The sequence below is a fragment of the Stylophora pistillata genome, chromosome 9 (genome assembly GCF_964205215.1).
Source record: "Stylophora pistillata chromosome 9, jaStyPist1.2, whole genome shotgun sequence".
Lineage (NCBI taxonomy): Eukaryota > Metazoa > Cnidaria > Anthozoa > Scleractinia > Pocilloporidae > Stylophora > Stylophora pistillata.
This window is the reverse complement of record NC_142527.1, coordinates 29,308,644-29,331,797: the sequence shown is the minus strand read 5'-3', so window position 1 is coordinate 29,331,797 and position 23,154 is coordinate 29,308,644. Positions and strand designations below refer to the sequence as shown.

The 23,154-nt window shown below is 36.3% G+C and overlaps 3 protein-coding genes across 3 annotated transcripts; 1 reads left to right on the top strand and 2 right to left on the bottom strand.

Moving 5' to 3' along the window:
• Positions 1–60: 60 nt before the first annotated feature.
• On the bottom strand, positions 61–9,259 carry LOC111338215 (DNA-directed RNA polymerase I subunit RPA49). The gene is made up of 12 exons (XM_022944656.2): positions 9,133–9,259; positions 8,705–8,817; positions 8,085–8,158; positions 7,314–7,399; positions 6,495–6,568; positions 5,939–6,086; positions 4,853–4,939; positions 3,947–4,043; positions 3,132–3,271; positions 1,598–1,673; positions 621–743; positions 61–480 (listed from the first exon to the last, which is right to left on the bottom strand). Exons 1-12 carry the CDS (start codon positions 9,194–9,196, stop codon positions 306–308), a joined length of 1,257 nt encoding a protein of 418 aa, XP_022800391.1. The 5' UTR covers positions 9,197–9,259; the 3' UTR covers positions 61–305.
• Positions 9,260–9,311: 52 nt separating this feature from the next.
• On the top strand, positions 9,312–16,415 carry LOC111338344 (uncharacterized). The gene is made up of 7 exons (XM_022944822.2): positions 9,312–9,562; positions 9,849–9,875; positions 11,026–11,222; positions 12,608–12,692; positions 13,463–13,528; positions 14,277–14,422; positions 15,346–16,415. Exons 1-7 carry the CDS (start codon positions 9,497–9,499, stop codon positions 15,443–15,445), a joined length of 687 nt encoding a protein of 228 aa, XP_022800557.1. The 5' UTR covers positions 9,312–9,496; the 3' UTR covers positions 15,446–16,415.
• Positions 16,416–16,467: 52 nt separating this feature from the next.
• On the bottom strand, positions 16,468–21,836 carry LOC111338335 (PC3-like endoprotease variant B). Its single transcript, XM_022944810.2, has 2 exons — positions 20,754–21,836; positions 16,468–18,994 (listed from the first exon to the last, which is right to left on the bottom strand). The coding sequence occupies exons 1-2, from the start codon at positions 21,736–21,738 to the stop codon at positions 17,871–17,873; spliced, it is 2,109 nt and encodes a 702-aa protein (XP_022800545.1). The 5' UTR covers positions 21,739–21,836; the 3' UTR covers positions 16,468–17,870.
• Positions 21,837–23,154: the final 1,318 nt, after the last annotated feature.

Here is a 23,154-nt window from a genome sequence, read left to right as displayed (position 1 = left end):
CAATTAAACAACAATTGTAAATAGAAAATTAATAGATGCATATAACCCAAGGAATTCAGCTTATAGCAGCAAGTTGTGGTTTTTTTAATAAACGATTTACTACAAAATCTCTTTGCTGTTTTCCAATAAAATAATCCTTACAAGGAGAACCCTCTTTGAAAAAAAAAACAACAACAACAACAACGAAAAACAAAAACCAAAAACAAAACAGAGAAACCACAGCTCTTACCGATCTTCGAATTTATTCACATCACTTCTACTTCTCATACTCTGTTAACATGGGAAAAGGTTGACAAATAAGGGATTCACTTTCTGGTGTAAATATTGGGTTTTCCTGGTGATGTGAAATAGGAAGGAAGAGGAACCTTAAGAACAGCGGTTTTTGTTACAATACTGCTACTGTCACCCATTTCTTTCTTTCCTAACTTCACTTTCGATGATGATACCATACAGCCAACTGCTTTCAGATGACTTGTTAATCTGTAAAAACAACAAAAACCATATTAAGCATATTACCCTCTCAGAGTTCCAGCCTTCTTTGACACAACTGTTATGGGCTAGTTTTCCCATAAAGTAAAATACTCTTTCAGCGACAATATCATGAGCAATGTTTTCAATACCTTGGAATGGGCATCTTGAGGTCTTTCATGATAACTGCAAAGTCTAATGAGAATTCATCTATCATCAAAGCCAGCACTAATATGTACGACACTAACTTGTCCTTTAGTCGTTTTGGAATAGCCCTGCAGGTCAAAGAAACAAATTTCGGTCAGTGATCACTTACTAAAACAGATCAGAGTCAGTATCCTGAACCTGACATTAGCCCTTACTTGTTACGGTTAGCTCAATGGATAGACCGCTGGACTGTTGTGCGGGAGGTCGAGGGTTCAAGCCCCGGCCGGACCAACACTCAAGGTCTTAAAACAATTGACAAGAATATGCTACCTTTCTATAACATCAAGAAATGGTTAGATATTTTAGTCTTCTTGGATAGGGTCGAATAAATGGAGGTCCCATCTCCTGCAGGGTTAGGGGTAGGAGACGTTAATTTCCCACGCACGAGATTACTGTGTGATGGATGTCCTCCCCTGGGGTGAGATGGTGGGATTTATTGGGTAGACTATTCGCATGGTTCGTATATGTTCCATTCTAGTCCTACCCCACTGCTGTAATGCAGTGAAAATGGTTAGAAAAAAAATTTTATCAGTTAACTGTTGTTAGGTTAGAGAGAGGAGAGCTAGGTGGACAGTTGATCAGCTTTGTCTTACAAGCCACAAAGCCCTGCTTGTTGCTTTTCCCCATTGCTAGTCCAGTAAGTGAGCTAAAATGTAAACCTGTGATTATGTCACTGACTCAATGAAGCTAGGAAGTTTGATAAGTTGCTCACCAGTGGATGGAATATTTATGTACTTAGCTATATATACCAGCTCAAAAACAACCGAGAATAGTCTCTGAAGAATACTGATTCTAACCAAATCTCTGTGGTTTTGAGAGATTTGACAAGCGTTAAAATTCTTGACATCAAGCACTGCAAAGTACTTCTCCTCAGTTTTATATCACTGCAGAAAAGAGACGACTTGTTCTCTACATAGCATACCTGGTTTTTCCCTTTTTTAAAGAAAATGAGGACAACAGTTTCTCCTTAATTCCAGCTGGTACCCCAGGTAAAGGATCTAAAATAAGTAAATCATTTGGTATTGGACACTGACATCAGTATTGCAGACTCCCTCTACTGTTTTTCATACATTTCCTAAGGTACTGATGAAGAGAATTTGTGTAACATTTGTATTGTTGCCATTCAGACACAAAGAGACTCTCTCCTTCATTGCCAAAGGGTAACTGAACTTTATTAACAAACACATTACACATATAGGAGACGTTAATTTCCCACACACGAGATTACTGTGTGATGGATGTCCTCCCCTGGGTGGGATGGATGGGTTTACAGGGGGCCATGTGTTAGAAAACTCTTCACTGGGTTAATCATGTATTTACCCTCTTGAAATAAAGAAAATTGTATTGTATATAGAAGTAGAAGAGTTTACTGACTTATAGTAATTTTACAGCACGCAGGTATTTCCAGTACAGTAAGATTACTGTAATGGAAGTAGTACATTTACTGAATTAAGTATGAAGTGCTCACCTTAGAACCCATACTGAGCTCAATAAGATAAGATTAAGATAAGTGCATGTGTAATCAATACACTACAACAATCAAAAGCTTCTTTAGTTGGTGATCATTTCCTTTATTCTCCTTAATGTTTGATCCAGGGGTGCTAATATAAGGAGCTAGTCAATCTTAGGGGGTCAGAGAGTTAACTTTCATGTCACATAATTTATGCAAGTGGATATAGTATATGAATTCAATCACTTATTAAGGTTACCGTGCACCTTCAGGGGTGTCTCGCGTGCAAGTGATTTAGTGCATCTGGTTTAAACTGTAGATATCTAAACCCCTATATCAAATTAAAGCTTATAGGACTGGCTGTCAGACTATACCAAAAATTTTGAAAAAAAATTAATTGTCGAATTTTTCATGACTTCTAAATGCGAGAGCCTGAATCAACTTTTAAGAGCTATAAGTCAAAGGGAATTTGCTCGATTGCTCTCAAATTTTGACAGTAGCTAGTTTTACATATAAACAATACAACTGTGTCTCAGAATTTTTTATTTCTAAATACTTTTTTTCAAGAGCGATTTTTGTACAATCACTCCACAATTTTCAAATCCCATTTCAAAAATGTTCTGTAACTTTTCACTGAAATTGAATATGGCAAATCGCAGACGCGTTTTTTTAGCGCTTTGGCCCCAGAAACGGAGAACCACATTAAATAAGCGAAAAACAAAATTCGCTTTGACATGTAACGTTCAAAAGGTGATTCAGGTGCTCGCATTTAGAAGTCATGAAAAATTCGACAATTCATTTTTTTTTCAAAATTTTTGGTATAGTCTGATAGCCAGTCCTATAAGCTTTAATTTGACATAGGGGTTTAGATAACTACAGTTTAAACCAGACGTGCTACATCGTTTGCACGCGAGACACCCCTGAAGGTGCACGGTAACCTTAGGACATTGCCTCTTGCCAGAATGTTTGGTAAACAAATATCAGCTCACATTTCCTCTCTGCTTACCTTTCTTTTTGATTTCCTGATGGGTGAGGCTGTACAGTGTCAACAAGTATGATAAATACAGAAGGCAACATGATTGATGAGATCTCTTCGCAGAGTTGACAGACATCACACTGATATGCTGTAGTACATATTCAGGGAACCTGTTGAGAAATTCATTGGAGGCATCATTACTATAATTAAGCTTTCTTGACAGTTAATGAATTCAATGCATCTGTTCAAGAGGCAGTGTTTCTATCTTGTCGAGGGAGGTACTTTAGAGGACAGTCACTATTTATGATTGTGAATAGCATTACTGTAACAACACCCTGTCTTGTTGAATGAAACAGATATATTTTACTTGTAATTATATTGTAGTAAATGAAATAGTTTCAGTTAATAAAGTGACATGCTACTGCAATGCTCTAAGCTGTGACCATATCCACTGCAACAGTGAGCAGAACAAAAATTCTGGTGACTTAACTAACTTGTACCATAAGTTAACAATTTGGTGACCTTTTTTGGCAGTAATGCAGCATGCTGCCTTGTTTTTGTTACTTAGTGTTTATGATCTGACATTAATAAAAAGTGAAACAAACATTTTTATAAAATTGCATCAATTTTTTTTGTGAAAAAACTCTTTTTTTCTTGTTAGTTGTCCAAGATGAGATGTGAAGTGAACCTACAAACATCATAGCCAGCTAGCTTTCTTTTTTTTTTTTTAATTATTACTGTCAGTAATAATCAGGACTATTTTTTCCTGATAGCTAAACTGTTATTTTTTTTTTTTTTTTAAATCATATTATGCCTTTGGAAACTTTGAGACCTGTGCACTGTACCTCTTTTCTTTTCTCCACTTGTCAATTTTCTCTTTGTCTGCATTCTTGATTTCCTGTGAAATTCCTTGTAGTGCTTCATACTCCAAAGGAGTAATAACTTTTACGAGTTAAAGAAAATTTGTTACCTATAAGCAATTGTTCCTTTTTTTATAGCTTTTTAGCTGCAGTCATCTATGGTGAAAAATACTTCAAAATTGTGGGTTTTGCAGAGTTTAACTCTAAGCCATTCAAAGAATCCATGTCAAATTTTTTTTTTATTTGTTTAGCAGTGTAGAAAATTTTGATTCTTTCAAAGAGAAGGACAACTAAAAAAAGGTAACTAGAAGTGATAAATGAAAAACGAAGTGGGCAAGTACACCCACCGAAAAAATGGAGATAGTTGAGCAACAAATAATAATAATAATAATAATAATAATGACAATAATGACAATCTTTATACAGGGGGCTCACATCACTGGGGAGTGGTATTCTGTGAGGCCCTATGCACCTTAAAGATCTGGCATCTTTAAGGTGCACTTTACCTCATCATTCATTTTTTAGGACAGAAAAATCACACACAGTAATCAGCGAGCAACATCTGATGAAAGGATCATTGTGGAGAATTTGAAGGGGCGAAAAAACAGAAAAATGCAAATGCAACAATTTTGTACAAAATTTCAAAAGGTATTTTTAAAAATTCTCTTTTAGCTTTTATCATCATTAATAGTATCTTTGCATAATTGATCACAATAACCAGAGAACAATATCTGACGAAAGGATTATTGTGGAGATCGAGTTTGAAGGGTTTGAAGAAGGAGCAGAAAACAGAAAATGCAAACACAACAATTTTGTAGAAAATTCAAAAGGGTACTTTTTAAAATTTATAATTTATAGGTCAGAGCAAAAACAAAACATTCAAAAGGATACTATCATCTAATTTATATACATCAGCCGCTGTCTCAGCCTTCAAATTATATGGAGGAATGGAGGATTGCTGCTGCTCTGCACCTGCATCTGCAATCAACACAACAAATAAAAAAATATTATGCACATTTACCCAATGTCAGTCGACATTTTCATGTATTTCTCGATTTTTAAGGATTTTACCTTAATTTGTTTGTAAATATTTTTGATGATTAGAGTGAATTATCGTTATCATAGTGGGTATCCTCTAGTTTTTCTTACATTTTTATTAGACATTTTAACACATTTTTTCGATTTTCAAGCAGTTTTATCATAATTCTTGTTATTATTTTCTGTGATTATGGTGAAGAAAGGATTTTTATTTTTACCCAATGTTATCCTTTTCACTCCCAAGATCATCTCAGTAATTCTCCTTACTGTCTGCCATACAATTCTTATGAGGTTAGTACGGAGAACTTGGCATTAGATCAACAAGTAAACCCCTAATTGATATTCTTCTTTGTTCTTATCACTTGTCTGCTCCATATTGTATTGATATCGTAAGGGGAAATTCTGTGTATTGGTCACTCATGGGAGTAAAAAGGGTTATTTCATTTGACATCCAAGTTTCCTTTCCTTGTCCCAAAGTTTCATTTAATCTATTAAATAAGATGATAATCAGAGCCACCGTGCAATTTTTCTTTCATTTTAGTCTTCAAAAACATCAGCAAAATGCACACTGACCGCTTGTAAAATTGCTGAGTAATGATGACAAAGTATTACATAATCCTCTGCCGACTACAGTGCTGGAATCTTTGTAATCAAATGGAAAGCAATGAGACCAAAAAAAAAAAAATTATAAAATTAATTATCATAAATGAACAACAAAATGATTTCATGTGTAACTTTCTTTCTCATGTTTTGTAGAAATTAGAAACAGAAAGCAGATTAATTAATTCTCTTGCTTACTTCAAGAACTCCCTGGGAACTGATCATATGTATAAAGTGGTTTCTGCAAATTTTCTTGCCTTTGGCTATGAGAGGTTAAAGGCTTTTCAATTTTATGGAGTCTCCTGATGTAGAAAAATTACTGTCACATAATTCACACACCTGTTGTATCCATTGGTTCCTTAGCTAATGACTGTAAAACATCAGAAACTTTTTCATTCAGCTCATTTTTGTCCACTCTGTTTCGTTCTCTAGAAGCCATGGCTCTTTTCTTTCTTTTACCTCCGAAAGCTTCTGTTAGGAGGTCCCTCTAAATATGGGCCAAACAAGCCAGTCACAATTACAGCAATATTGACAGCTTTAGATCCTGATTTAGTTCACCCTGCAACTTCCAAGATCTGATTGTTAATTCTCCCAATTAGCTCCTACACATTTTCTTGTAAAATCAGAGAATTTGAGAGGTTGGTGTTAGATCAAGCTAACAACTTCTACCCGATAAGTTTGAGTATTCTCATTACCTGTTTGCTGGATAGTGAATAGACATCATTGGGAGAAGTTACATGTTAATCGCTTCTGGGAGTTAAAGGGCTAATCAGTATTTGTAATACAGACTAATGTTACAAGAAGAAGGTATTTTATTCATCTTAAGCATGGAGAAAATGTCATGCCTTCAAAATTATTATTGTCAATGAGTTGAATGATGATCACGTTCACAAACCTTTTGGAGAAAGGTAAGATCAATCTTACCATCCTCCTCATCTTCTTCTTGGTTTGTTTCAGCACTTGTAGCGTCTGAAAAAGTTTACATCACTATCACAACCTCAAACATTATGGATAACTTGCAGCATTTTATTGAAAATCATCAATGACACATTCAATGTGATTTCTCAAAATTCAAAAGAAAGTAATGTTCTACTAATGAGATCATTTTGCCCAATGTTGGGTATTGAGGAAAAACCAAAAAACAAATAACTACAACTGTAGTTAATAATTAATTGAGCACAAGAGATTAAGCAGGCTGTCATTTTGCTAGACACTATAGCTTGATTACCAGTGAAATGATGAAGTGTTAATCATTTCTCTCCCTAAATAAATTTTTTCCTCTAAAGAAGGGAGGCTTATTAGAGGGGGGTGGCTTATTAAAGAGGGGGGGGGGCTTATTAAAGGGGGGTGGCTTATTAAAGAGGGGGGCTTATTAGAGGGGGGTGGCTTATTAAAGAGGGGGGGCTTATTAAAGGGGGGTGGCTTATTAAAGAGGGGTGCTAATTAGAGGGGGTGGCTTATTAAAGAGGGGAGTGACTTATTAAAGGGGGGTGGCTTATTAAAGAGGGGGGCTTATTAGAGGGGGGTGGCTTATTAAAGAAGGGGGCTTGTTAGAGGGGGTGGCTTATTAAAGAGGGAGGCTTATTAGAGGGGGGTGGCTTATTAGAGGGGGGTGGCTTATTAAAGAGGGGTCTTACCAGAGGATTTACAGTATTTTGTCTTTCATTACATAAAAATATATGATCATTCAGTAAATAGTGATAGTTGTTATTACCCAAGACTTTTGGTTGAAGTGTGACCATCTCAGTATCATAAATCTTCATTACTTCTGTTCTCTCATTGTAAATACCAAGAACATACCTACAGCATATTTTAAAATTAATAAGTTTTGTCAGCAATTTCCATCAGCTCAAAACATAATGTCTTATTAAAGGCATAATGAACAATTGTTTTGGAAATGTTTGGACAATGTTTGACTTTCTTTTTTACAGAATACTATTTTAGCAGCTCTATCAGTGACAATTCTTTCCTTCATAAAATGGAAGATAATTTTTATTTTGTGAAGATGGATTCTGACTATACACATGCATTATGGACCAAGCGTGAAGTCAAGATGTCTGGATATTGGCCGAGTTCTTTTTTTTCGCTTTTTTTAAGGATCAAGATAAAGGCAAGGTCCATAAAAACACCAAAAAAAGAATGAGAATAATGTACAGCGATCTTTACCAAGTAAGCTTGGTCAATAAAGAATTTATTATATAGCAAAGAAATTTCACTTTAATAAGAATCAAGAATGACTTATTTGTTTCAAGAGCCAGGAAACAAAGCCAACTGTGTTTGTAGCACCATAAACCTGAGAGGGATTAATCCCGAGTGGGCAAGATGGGTCCATCTTACCCACTTGGGTAGCCAATCAGAAAACAGGATTTGCTTCATCTTACCTCCGGGGGCTGCCAGCTATCACATCTAACAGACCCCTTCAAAGCATCCACAACTAGCCAATCATAATACAGCTGTTCTGATCTGTAGAATAACTTTTACTCACTTGCAAAGACTATTTGATCTTGAAAACTGCCCAAAGTTGTGACCAATGTATTCCATACCATTTGTTTCTGCAATCTAAGAGCCGACCACAATTCAACACAAGAGCAGTATGAGAATGAATATTTTTCTCCCTGCCTGTGATGTATGTTACTCAGAGATACTGACAGTAACCCCCAATACCAGATTTCTGCTTCAAGGACCCCTTTATATTGCTTTTGGATTTTTTTTTTAAGGTCCAGCATGCTAAATGAACCCTTTACATCTAAAATATCAGTATGCACATTCTCTAAACTGTTCTTAAACATTCCTAAGATGCTAACAAGGAGAATTTGTTTGACAATCAAGAGCTTCTTTTTCATTTCCTTCATTCTTGTGAAGTTAATGTTTGATTCAGGGGTGATAATGTAAAGACAAATTAAATGCTGGTCACTCGTGGGGTCAAAGGGTAAAGGTCAATTCAATCCTCTTTCAAGAAATGTGTCCAACAATGTAAGAACAAAAAGAGCTTTGGGCTGGAGGCTAAGAAATTGGGGTGGTATCCTTTCAAAGAAAATTTAACCCAGAGAATGCCTTTTACATTTATATAAATACCAAATATTTTCTCATATTTTGATGGCATACCAAAGTTTTCCTCCGTTTTTTTCTTTTATCTCCTCTATCTGCCCACTGATAACAACCGAACCGTATCCTTTTACTCCCACTGCTTTGCTTTAAGTTTCCATTGGTGAAATTGACTGAAGGAAGAAAACATTGCAGTTCTGTACATTCTACATGGCTGCACTTGTAAGAACATACAGATTCATTGTATCATCGAAAATATAAAAAACTGAACAAATCCTTGAAATATCAACATAATACTGTTTAAGCTCAAAAAGGTCGAATATCGAGTATTAAACTTTAAGTTTATCAAGGCGCTTTGAGCCACAAGACACAACCATGATTGCCACATAAACGGCGTCACCGTTACACCTAACTAGTATCGTTCATAATATTGTGGGAATTTACGACCTAAACAATGTTAAAATAAAGTAGTCTTGGGAAAAATGTACCAACAAGGGGCTGCACATTCGAAGAAGCATCGACTGCTTCGTATTCCAACCTTGCAGCCGCCATCTTTGATTCTATCTCACGTGGGGCTTCATGTAAGAGAAGTTGTTGTTTGTTGTTTGTTTCATCAGCCAATCAGATTCTACTTTTCGTGCTATTGTTCGCGGCAAATTTCCAAGCCGCACAAGTTGTGTACGATCTGCGGTCTTTGTGTTTATCATCCGGGTGAATCTACAATGCATAGGTTTTTCCCTTGATGGTTCCAGATAAATTATTAATCATCTGGTTACAGACACCTCAGTATTGTACATTAATTTTTCGTAAATTCTGAGATCGGACTCGAAAAATGGTGAGATTTAACGAAATATGTCTATAGAGATCGCCGGCACGTCATTCGAAGAAAGCTTCGAAGAATTGAAAAATCGCCTTCAGGTAAATTTATCAGTTGAGATCCCGCCAAATGTATTTCACATTTATTTTAGTTTTAGAATCAGGCATTAATTTCCGTCGCGTTTTCTCCTACGTGACTGTTATAGAATACAATTTGACTTGTGAAAAATCCGCGAGTATATTAATTTTAACAAAATGTATTACCTTGTCAAATTTTTTTGAAGATTTCTTCGAAAGCTTAGAAACGAAATCGAGATGTCACATTAAGTATTGTTTAGTTTATTATACATTACGACTTATTTTTTAAATACAATTTTTTTAATTTCAGCCACTCTTTGATGCAGAACCACTCAAGGTATGTAATTTTTTAGGGGGGTTGAAAATAATCAGCTCGTATTTTCAAATTGCAGTTTTTTTTTAATCAGCTTAAGAGTCGCTTAATGTTTGGTGCAGAGTTCTGTTGCGCCTTTTCTCGTGCGGAGGCTAGACATAGTTTCCTTTTGTCATTAAAAAAATTTGCATATGTCAAGCTAGGGAGGCTTTGTATTTAGCTGTGAAAATTTAATTTCTCTGAATTTTGAAAATTAGGTATAGAGCATGGGTTTACTGGTAAATTAAAATGTAGTATATTTGCGAAAGCAAACATACGGAAGTTGTAGATTAAGTCAAAAGTAATTTGTTCCATCTTTAATATCTGTTTTTTCGGGCTTCTCTACAAACGCCCCTCTTTCTTTCATTTTTTCGTGTCTTCGAAGTTGGTTTTTCAGCGTTTATGTACCAATTTAGTTTTGGTACCATTAGCAGCTTTTTGATCAAAATTGCAGAGAAATTCCTGTTGATTATTTCCCTAAAATAAAATGAAGACAATTGTGAAATAGCAATTAAAAAGTAAAAATAAAAAAGTAATGCAGCCACTTTTTTCCTGATACTGACGACATGTAGAAACTGTTAAAAATGGCATACTTCTTATGCAACTCTACTCACATTTTGAGACACTAAATGTGTTGTGTGCCAGAATGCTTTCCAGTATTACATCATTTCTAATTATAGGTGAGAATTGACTCATCTCATAATTCATGCTACTGGTTTATATGAAGATGACTGTTGAACAGTTTTAGCAATTTGGTCGAATAAATGAATGAATAATAGGTGGATTGATTTATTTGCCTGCAAATAAGTTTGCCCAGTATAGCCTTATTAACCTTGTGCATACCAGGGTTTGTCATTTGAAGCTGGTATTTATGAACTGATTCAATTATCAATTTCTGGTGCATAGAAGTTTCTCAAATATGTTCTAGACTACTAAAAATCACATCTCAGAGAGTTTCAAATTTTAAATTTTTTCCTGGGAAGCTGCTTCAGAACCTCCCCTAGAAGGGGGGGGAGGGAGTGTTACTTTAATTTATCCACCTACTCAGTTGAGATCATGCATCTACTCTATTTTCCAACGATAACATTGTTACACCGTGAGCACTTTATTTTTTATTATGCGATTTCTAATTCAGGTTCAGACAGATTCTTGCTTGAGACGATTTCTGCGAGGATTTGACGATGTGGATGAAGCGTATACCGCCTTGATAAAGTACATAAACTGGAGAGAAGAATATGGTGTAAACTGTTTAAGCAGAGGAGATGATGATATTGAAGAACAAATTGCTTTGAATAAGGCTGAAGTGTTAGAATCTCCAGATCATAGAGGAAGGTGAATTATGATACTTACTGTTGTCACCAGTTGATTATTTATTTAAGGTTAGTTTTACTTAGTTCTTATTAACCAAGCAGGAGGTCTGTATAGGAGAATCTTGACCGAGGTCGCCAGTACAGACTGAACACAGTGAGGTCTGTACCAGCGACCAAGGTCAAGATTCTCCCATACAGACCGACCTAGCTCGGTTAATAAGATGTTTATTATATGGCTGTGTCTTGTATGCCAATTTTTTATATTCTTTGTACCTTTTTTTTCTAGACTGGTCTACATGCCGGTCTAGATGGGAAATTCTAGATCGCTTTCAATATTGATTTGAGCCAATCAAATTCGTTAATTTGGTAGTTCCCAGTCCTTGTGAGACACAGCCATATAATAATAATAAGGGTTATTTATGTGCTGGTATTAACCCTTGAACTCCCACAAGTGACCAAGACATAATTTCTCCTCATACAATATCAAGCAGAATAAAGAAAAATATCATTTAGGAGAGTATTAGTTGATCCAATACCAAATTCTCCATACTTGTATGCTAGACGGTAAGGAGGATTTACTAATGAGATCTTGGGAAAGAAAAGGGTCTGTCGTTCATTTCCTGGAATAGACATTATCCCTTCAAAAAAGCCTCCTTCCATTTCCTGTCTTCTTTTTCCCTGACACCCAGTCCCTCCCCCTATCCCATGCCAAAGAGCCCCCCTCACCCCTCCCACCCTATAGACTTGCAAATGGTAAATTGTAACACACTCTAACATTTGATCAGCTTTTGCTACCTCAGTTTACAAACAGCTGTGCAGTTGAAAGTGTTTGACCCTTGACACCCTAATATCAGTAATCGTATTCTCAACACTGTTTTCTAGACAATTCCTATGGAATGACAAGAAGAATTTGGTTAACAATCAGGGGCTTCTAAAATTTGTGATTATTTCATATAATCTCATGACCTTTGTGTTTGATTAAAGGGTGATATTGTAAGGAGAAATTAGAAGCCACTCACACTCAGGGGTTAAGAAAAAGGGTTCAGCACTGTTTGATAATTACATTTGGTGGATATATATATCTTATTAACTAAGCGTGAGGGCCGTACTGAGAGAATATCGGCCCGTGGTCTTGACAGTACGGACCAAGCGCAGCAAGGTCCGTACAAGAAAGACCGAGGGCCGATATTCTTCCAGTACGGTCCCGAGCAAGCTTGGTTAATAAGAGATTTATTATACGACTGAAGTTCAAAGGGACACAAGTGCGGTATCATTCGGGACCATTCAGGACAGTGCCCGGTCCAATACTGAGAGAATATTAACCGGCAATAGAGCATTTTGATTGGTTGATTTTAGTTATTGGCCCTCTGACTGCCTGAGTCGTGTAATTAATTTTGATATCTGTAGGCCTATCATTCTTGTGACAGTAAGGAATCATGATGCAAGAACCAGAGATCTAAATGTCATCACGAAGTTCATCATTTACATTTTGGTAGGTGATCCTAGTTATTACAGCTGGCTAAAACTTGCAAACAAAAATGGTCTTGGTTGTTCATTAAAACCGCCTCCTGGTTAGCTCAATGGATAGCGCACTGGACTGTTGTGTGGGAGGTCAAGGGTTCGAGCCCCGGCCGGACCAACACCCAAGGTCTTAAAATAATTGAGAAGAATATGCTACCTTTCTATAACATCAAGAAATGGTTAGATATTCTAGTCTTCTTGGATAGGAACGAATAAATGGAGGTCCCGTCTCCTGCAGGGTTGGGGTAGATTGGTTTAATAGGGGTAGGAGTCGTTATTTCCCACACACGAGATTACTGTGTGATGGATGTCCTCCCCTGGGGTGGGTTGGGTGGGAGTATTTAGCATGTGCACATTCTTACAAGCCTTGTTGTAAGCTCTTTTGTATTCAATGTGGATAAATATACTTACTATACACTACTATACTATACTATATTGTAAATAAAACAGGGTAATCAATACAATTCTAACCTTTTACACCATGACATCAGTGTGCATATTCTCCATACTGTTCACCGTACATTTCCTAAAGTGCTGACAAGGAGAATTTGTTTAACAATCACAAGCTTCTTTAATTGGTGATCATTTTTGTTATTCTTGTGACTATGACGTTTGATTCAGGGTAGGTATTGTAATGAGAAAATTGATGCTAGTCACTTTTAGGGTTTGATATGTGTGACAGTGCAAGTCAAAAGCATTAGGTACAGAGCACCTTAGTAAATTATTCCCTGTTGTTAATAGGAGGAAGCAACAAGAAGATGCGATGAAGATGTAATTGACAACCTATGCATCACTTTTGATTTAAAGGTAAGTTGATTGTGTTATCCTTAAAAAAAAAAACAGCTAGTAGTTGACAGAATTAACTGGTTACTTAAAAAAAAATACATGAAGGTTGTCAGTGAGCCAGCTACTTTTTTTAAATAAAACTGAATTATTAGTTTGAATGAATTTATTATTGACTCTGTTTGATTTCATAATTCAAGAAGTGGGAATGCCAATTATGGTGATCTATATTAATTGTAGTTTGTCAAAGACCTGATATTTCAAGTAATATGTTAATGCTGCCTAACCAAAGCAATCATCAAAAAACACCTTCAGACTGAATTGTTGCAGTTTTTAGTGCACGAGGGGGTTTATGCTGATGTATATGTTGTAGTTCAATTTTGTATTTGGTTCAAATTTTATTTTTCTTTTATTCTTGGTCATGTTAATGTATGATAATGAGTTTGAAACAAAGGAAAATAAAATTTGAACCAAGGATAAAATTGAACTACAACATATATAATCTTGCTGATATATTATTCCTGAATTAGAAGCTAAATATTTTTATTATAGATTGTATCTGTTCGCCTTCTTTTCTCTATAGTGATTCTATTTAATTCCTTTCTTTTGTATTTATTGGCCTGTCCTCTCTTTATGTATTAATTTTCTAGCAGATATATTTTATGTTGTATAGATCTCAATAACTCTACACTAGCTAGATTAGCTAAGCTATTTGCAGTTAATTAACTCAAAATAAATTAAGAGTGAATTATAAGAACTGTTTGATCGGTAGGGTTTCACATTTAGCAACATGGACTATGGATTTGTAAAGCAGCTCATTTGGCTTTTGTCCAGGCGATATCCTGAAAGACTTGGAAAGTGTTTGATTGTAAATTCACCGTTTATTTTCACTGGATGTTGGGCTCTCATAAGACTGTGGTAAGCTTCAATAAAGTTAGAAGCAACTATAATACTTGAGGAGAGGGTTGTCTAGGGGGAGGGAGTAGGGTACTCCTGAATTAGTGGACTGAATGGAAATATAAACAAAAATCAATTACTTTTGAATGTGGATTAGAATTCCTTGCAAAATGAGGTCCAAATTTGAAGCTGAGGACAACCCCACAAAAACATCCCTGTGCATCTCCCAAGAAAAATCCAAAAAAATCGGCCAACAGTAAAAAGAAAAAAGAAGAAAACACAAACCAACACTGACTTTTATTAAAATACACATCAAGATATTATCATGTTATAAAGACAGTTGATTAGGGAGGAAGTCAGTGGTAATGTTGTAATTAACAGCTATCTCTAATACAAATTAACCCTTTCACTTGGAAGATCTAAATTTCAATTCTCTACACCATCTCCCATACACATCTTTATCATTTTGATTCTGAGAATTTGGTGTTAAATCAGATATTATATGTTCATTGATTGCCTCATTCTTCTCCACACCCTTTTGCCCTAAACTGTATCGCAATTGTAAGGGAAGGTTCTGTTTCACTGGTCACCCCTGAAAGTGCAAGGGTGAAGGAAGATTACAGTTTCTGAAATTTTCTCAGATCACCCTAGAAGATCCAAGATTAAAGAAACCTTGACAGGTGTCTGTTGTAGCCCTTTGACTGCTAAGGGTGACCAGCATCTAATTTCTCCCAACAGTAACACCCCTGAATCAATCATTAAGGTCATGAGAATATAGCAAATGATCACAACTCAAGAAGCTCTTGATTGTCAGACAAATTCTCCTTGTAAGTACCTCAGGAAATGTATAGAGAACAGTATAGAGAACTTGCATCCTGATGTTAGGGTATCAAGGGTTAAATATAATTCATTACTGATATTTGTTTTTCTGTTCAATTCATCAGGTTACATGAGGTGACATCTAACAAGATTGTTTTTATCAAGAATGAAGAACACCTCGCAGAATTCATACCTCTTCATGCTCTTCCAAAATCCCTTTTTTGAAATAGTTTGTCTGAATTTTTAGTTTTTTGTTCTCTCACTCTTTTGAGGTAGCAGTCTGCCTTATTACCTCTAAGATCTAATTTCTAGCCAACACATTGTTTTCATGTTTGTTATTAATGTCTTAAGATGCTATAAGTACAGCTTTTGTTATTTATGTTAAAGATAAATTTAGATATTTAAAGAAGTGTTACCCATGCATAAAATCAATTGTTAGCTAATGTTAAACTTGTGTAAGAATGGCTTGTAACTCATATCAGGAATTATTCTTCCTAAAAAGTGCAACAATTTTGATATATAATAGTAAACATCTTTCTGCTTTGCTAACGAGGTTAGAATTTTGATTTATGATCTTACCTTATTTGATGATTGAAATGGAAATTTGTGTAGTATTCCAAAATTTACACATACAATCCAAACACAACTACAACAGTCATTTCCACAATTACAATTGCAGTTATTTTGACATGTTCAGTTTATGTTAGCTGAAATATTCTAATTGTCTCATTCTACATGAGTAAGTTGTAATCACAAGCCTGCAATTAACTTCTTCCTTCTGCGAAGAACAAAGTGCTGTCAAATTAGGCAACATTTTAGTACATACTTGGCAAAACTGATGTAAGAAGTAATTTAGCTCTTCTTACAAAGTCAATTCAGAATTTTCACTTCTCTCAAAATTGGAACTAATATTGAGACATATTCTCAACTACTGGCACCAGAACTGTTGACTTTTTTTCTGTAATTTTAACTTTTTATGATTTTTCTTGAGTCTCTGGTTTTGGGTTACATTTAAAAAGATGTCAGTAAAGAAAGCTCTATACAAAAAGTGTCTAGAGTGAAATGATCATAGGATTCAGAAAGTGGGATGACCTTTCGTAGCTTGGCCACCGTGGAGCAGTGGGTGTTGTAATATTTAAGTGAAGGTATTACCACTGCTTCATACCCTACATCATTAAAAATTGTTTTTTTTAAAGAGACTGTTTGGCTGTACTGAGTTTGCCATAATAAGAAATGCAACAAAGGAATGCAGTGATGTAATTTTATTTTATTGCTACTATTTCATAACTGAGTACATTACACCTAATTAATTAATACCTTCAGAGGGTTTCAACATAGTAGCGAGAATGAAGAATGACACAAAATAAAATTTTCATCTGGTGCTGGAATACTTAATATTTGCTAATTTAATTCTATATTTTAGTCCTTTACCACCCATTATGATAGCTGAAGGTGCACCCGGAATAAAGCCTCTAGTAACCTTTGATGAAACATTGACTTCTCCCCTGTTCCACTGAGGAATGTGGGGTGAATGTAAGTCATTCTGGGCTTTTTCCCAGGTATGCCTTAAATTGTGACAATTTGAATGCCAAATTAAATTGCAATTTAATATTTTGTTCCCCATTTAAGGGTTAGAGATACCACTTGTAGCCAGTATGCTGTCCATTTAACACTCCATTTTGCAAGGAATGCTCTCTTAAAACTCAGTCTTTATACCTCCTCAAATTAAGATGCCACTGTAACATATGTCAAAAGTAAATTCATATCTTTCTTATTTGAGTCATACATTTAGCATCATATATTTGCATATGGAGTACGTTTGTAGATATTATGTTGTGATCGGATTATCCGTGTTTGATGTTGTTAATGATTTTTTTTTTTGGTGATGTGATCATTAGAATTAGTTCATAAAAATATTGTCATTTTGCAGTTTAATATATTAAGCCAGAGAGTAAGCTCACATCGGTGCTGCAGCACAACTGGTAAAGTTGCCAGAGAGCAGTAAGGTGGCAAAGCAAGGCGGAGAGGAGTCACAACTTCACCAATTGGACCACAGCATTTCAAATAAAACCTGCATGCAGGCTACAAAACATTGCATATAATAAAAACAGAAATAAAATAATTACCACATATTACTTTTAACCTTAAAGCATGCTCAACTTATTAAGTTACTTCTTTAGCATTAAATTACACTTCTTGTTGAGGCAAATTTATTTACAAACTGAAAAGTGAGTGTTTCTCTTCTTAATTTCTACTCCAGGATCACAGACCCAGGAACAAATTAATATTTGCAGAGGAGTCTACGATTTTATTTAACATAATTTAATACTTTTGATAATATATTGACTCCAACATATTTGATGGACAAAATAATGAGTTGTGTTCTGCGAAAATTAAGCTGGAGGCAAACCAACTAAAAATTCAAATCAAGTTTCTAAGTCATTTCAATGTAACAAAATAAAATTTTTTTTATAAATAATACACGAATTTTTCCAAAACATTACCATCTCTATAAACCACTAAAACAATCCCCAACTTTAAACACAATTATGTCTTGTGAAAAAATAAACTGCATCCCAAACACACAATATACTCAACCACTTGATAACATAAACTTTTTTGAATAGGAAAATTTTTACTCTATTTCACATTATTCACTAGTTCCATAAAGCGTTAACACCCATTTTGATACCGTGCCTGCATATCCTCCAGCTGAATCAGAGCCTTCATCCTCTTGCTGCAATAAACTATCTAGATCACCCTCATCTTCAGCCACTGGGAACACCTGATCACGCATGTAATCTTTTCCAAACCGGCCATGATGTATTTCATCATGATAGCTGTCATAATCATCCACGATTTCATCGCGTCGCGCTTTCAACAGGTCATGTTGTATTAGAACCTTCTCTCTCTCTTCAATATCTGGTTTTGATGGTGCACTTGTAGACTTCTTGTTATGATGGAATCTTAGAATCCATGTACCTTTTGGGGACTCATCCCAGAAGTGCACAGTCATGAAAGCCCAGTCATTCAGTCCAAATGTGTCCTTATCATTGCGGCGAACAGAAAGTAACTGACTTGTCATTTTTCCTGGGGAGGTGAGATCTATGCTGATATCACCACGGAATGCCTTGGATAACCTGAAGCTGACAGTGACCTGTACGTGTTCCAGTTTCTCAATGTCACATGCATCTGTGTTGAGGCTCAGCTCCAGGCTACCTCGTAATGGAATATGTCCATCCTTTATAGGGCCAATTACTGAACAATTCTGCTGTTCCCCTACTGGAATCCAATTCAATGCTGCACTCACCATTTTGGCAGCATTAAGACGACCAAATCCAAACTTGTGATTCACCAACAAACCGGCAGCATTCTTGATCCATCCTTCATCTTTTGGACTGGTCTTCAATGCAGTTTTCACAACAATGTGTTGAAGATCGCGCCACGTCAGATTTCGGTTTGCTTCCAGAACCAAAGCAAAGATACCAGAAGCCAGTGGAGCAGCTGATGAAGTGCCACGGAACCTTGTTGTGCATTTATGCTTAAGATCAGTGGTGACTAGGTCAGCTTCACTAGAGCCACCGCGGTGAGTGTCTCCCGTGTAAGTTACTGCCATAGTAGATGAACACTGCTCATCATAGTAAGTGGACAGACCATATCGACTGACGGCTCCAATAGATATTGTGTAGATACTTGATGTGTAGCCATCTGCATTGCAGTCATCGTCAGCAAGACCTCCATTACCAGTAGCCCAAACAAATACACTTCCTTTCCCTGGGGAGAAATAATAAACAATTTTGGGTATACCAATTGTAGTGACTGGGTATTTGAGATTTCTTCAATGTAACAACGAGGATGTGTACAGCACTTGCCTTTAAATGGCAGCCAACTACATTAACCCTTTACACCCTAACATCAGTATGCATATTCTCCATACTGTTCTCTATACATTTCCTAAGGTGCTGACAAGGAGAATTTGTTAAACGACCAAGAGCATTTTCAGCTAGAGATCTAATCCTTTATTCTCGTAACCTTACTGTTAGATTTAGAGGAGATATCATAGAGAGAAATAAGATGCTCAGTCACTCTTAGTAGTCAGTGAGTTATAACCTGAAGTCACTGTCACACTTAGGACTTTCCCCCTCTAGTCATCAATTTGGGATTGATGCGTTACCCTTGATTGAAAGTGACTCTCACTGATGAAACAGCAAAGAAAGTGAAGTACAAATTTGCTTAAAATAAATCAAAGGCACAAGACAAGTAACCTGGTGCCTAAAATCAGATCACGCTCACGACCACCCCTCCCCCCTCCTCCTGCTCCGCGCAGATTCTTTGTTGCAAGGCTACTGTATTTAATAATATAAAATAGCTTCCTGCAAATTGTGTTTTCTAAACTTCACATTTTCTCAAGAGTGAACCAAACCCACAAACTCCTTAGTTTTTCTTCAGGCATTAGACAGATAGACATAATTGTTTGGAAAGGGAAAGTTAAATTTGTGTTTAGAACCAAAATGTTGTAACCCTATTATCAAATCCCAATTTGTAAAGGATTCATTTACACTCAGCTGTCAAAAGTTAGAAATGTGTTGGCTGAATAAACAATGAGTGCTTTATTAAATACTGTGTTGTTTTACCAGTCACCAAACCGTAGAAGCTTGTAAAACTGAAGCATATCTGCCAGTAAAAGACCTCTGTTTTCAAGGTCCTGACGCTGTTGTGTAAGCTAAATAACTTTTAAAAACATCCGTGTTAAGAAAATTTTTGTTGTGGTTTCAAGTGGTCAGCTAACCTTTACGAAAAAAATATTTTACGGAAAAGAAGGTTAAAGAATTTCCTTCTACGAATATTTCGCCTCGATACTGGTTAGTTAATACAAACACTGTACATTTTCCTCCCAATAATAATGATTCTTAATGATAACCTCTTAATTTTCCCTCGCATTTCCAGGCTAGATCCTTATCGGAATAAAGTCATTCTAAATTTCATTTGTAATGACAAATGAAGACTTCCTTCCTTCTTTCCTTTTGTGGACAATAGAGAAGCTGTGAACAGTTTAAATGCGAGTGGGTGAGCCTACGAAATAACATACGTCAAGAAAACTTTTAAACACCCACGCATACTTAATGAATCTCCGGAATATAACATATGGAATCAGAGCAGAAAGTAAAATATAAATTCTTAATTTTAAGTTAAAAAGAGAGCTGTAGGAAATTTCTGTCTCAGAATACAGCGAAAACTATTCAACCGAAAATTAACAATTCGATATATAAAATCTAGTCTCTGTGATAATCAAAACGAAACCTGGCTCTGAGGTTTAAATATCAATAATTAATGACGATCAATGAACTCAACATTCTGAATACTAAGTCTGGCGCAAGCTATCTAAAGTTGATTTATTTTACAAGGAAAACATGATCTTGATTTTCTCTTTGAAGTAAAGTTTTCTCCCGATCGACGTTGACAAGAACTAATAAATCATCTTTGTGCCTGAAAATTAAGTTTACATGGCCGTTGTCAAATTAGTTTAGCTTACCTCCTCGACCGTACTTAGCGCCATCTTCAAACGATTGCCTTCCCAAAGGTCCTGGCCTTCCAAAGGTCTTTCCGTCGTCTTTCGGTCCCCAACAATTACTGTAAATATCGATGTAGTCACGTCGAAAGCCTAAAGCGGTTGCTTCTAATAAATCTGTTGCTGTACCGTCGAGCATTCGAATGCCGCCAAGATTGACGTTAAAAGCTACTCCGACTCCGCATTCGTTGTTATCTTCTTGAGCACCTACTTCACCAGCACATTTCGTACCGTGCGCGTTGTACGGATCGTTGTCATTCGGAAATGGATCGTCGTCGTCGTCATTTAGGTCTCTACTTGCGTATGGATCATAGTTTCTCTTCAAATCAGGATGTGTGTGATCTAAACCATCGTCGAGAATACTGACAACAACACCTTTGCCTGTTATGCCGCGGCGCCAAACATCGAGTACCCCTATATCAGCTCCGACTAAATGTTCATCAGTTTGACCCCAATTCGCCAAATACCACTGCTTTTCCCATCCAGGATCGTTAAATATTCTCTTGTATCGCAGTTCTCGGTATTTTCTCTCCAATTCTCTTTCTTTTAGGTAACTCTCTGGCAAGAAGTCGCGCTTGTTTCGTTCTAGAACGCGTTGTTGTTCGGCCCATACGATCCTTGGATGATCGTTGAGTTGACGAGTTCTCTCTGTCGCTCGTCGCCTCAAACGAGCGCTTGTTCCTTCGTGCAAGAACCTGAAAACACGGGGCAAGCTGTCAATTCTACCATTGTGTTTCAAATCAAAATTTCTCGCTATTTCGTCAGCAAGGTCGGAGTCGTCCTCGTCCAGTTCGACCGCCCAGATATTTGTGTACAGAGGTCTATCATCTTCTCGGAGGTCACCGAGATGCTCATAATCTTGAAATTCTTCGATTTCATACTGAAAGACGGGTAGAATCAAAACCACTACAAGAAGTAGCGACTTGAAAAGACGTTTTCTAAGAATCATTTGAAAGGATTCACCCACGGAGAAGATTCTCCGTTCCTAACTGTCGCGGTAACCACAATTTTAAAATTTCGGCTTTATATACACACTGCGACCGAAAGGTATCATACAGACCGGCTGTTAATTTTCACAACACCCTCACGCGAAGCCGAAACAGGAAATAACCCTGGGTAGGACAGCCGTAGCCTTTTTCCTTTGCAACAGCAATGCAATGATTTGGTGACAGCTAAAAGCTGTTCTTATTTATTACCTTAATGTTCATTTTTGCTCGGAAAATGCGTCCAAGTTTCTAAATTTATCAAATTGATAGGTAATTTGTGTGACATTAAATTGGTGTATTGCAGTATCCCCTCCCATCGTTAAATTGTATATAGCTACGCTACATTTCATTGGTTGGCTGGGAGGGAAAAATAGTAAAATAGCGCGGAAGATTGATTGACAAAATGCAAATAATCGCTAATCAGCGAGAAAGTTTTATTTCAAGGTGGACAGAAAGACAGCACTTGAATAAATAAATCTGCAATCGTTTGTTTGAAGTTTGAGCCAAAAATAAATAATGGTATGGCCGGCACAGATATTTTAAACTCGTTGGAAAACCTAAACGAGCGCCAAGCACTGTCAATTCCATGTAAGAGGAGAAAGAGGATTATTGTGTACTGTTCTCTTTAAATCTAAAAATATAATTCTTTGGTTCCAGCTGTTGAGAAAATTGCGAAATCATCATCAAAGCGAATCTACTGAAATGGAAGTAATCTTCCACGGGAATTAAAATTTGTTTATTTTCTAGCCCTCATACATATGATTTTAAGAAGGGAAATGGTATAATTTTTCTATTCGAGTAAGAATGCTGACAAAAGTTTTGAAATTTCAGTGAAAAAGAAATCGAAACAACACTATTCGTGAAGTGTTAGAGGCAGCTGTGTGTCGTTTGTGATTGTCACCCAGAAGAAGGCGTTGATGATAAGAAACTTTAGGCGACGTGAGTGTAAGCAATAATTAGAAAAATTAAAACAAAAACTCAGAGAGAAAGGTGCTCTTTTTCAGCCGATATGATTAGAAAGAGCCGTGTATTAAATAGAAAGGAAAGAGCTCTAATGTTTATACGGGACCTGAATTGAAGGCTATTGTGATTAGAAAGTCAGGTTAATTTCAAAAACTTCAATTGCTTTCTTTTTCATGTAAAACAGAAGAAATATGAAACAAAGCAGTACTGTCAACTCACACTAATTTTATTTTCAGATTCATTTCGAGAATCGTCGCACGGTCGTGGAAAAAGAAGAATCGAGTACTGCGATAAAACCGTTATTTCGGATAAGTGAATGAACTTTAGTCTCTCCGCAGGTGCGAGCGAAGATTTTGTTTTTGATGGATAATGGAAGACATGATTGTGTCAGCTGGTGCCCGCTTAAATGGCATGGT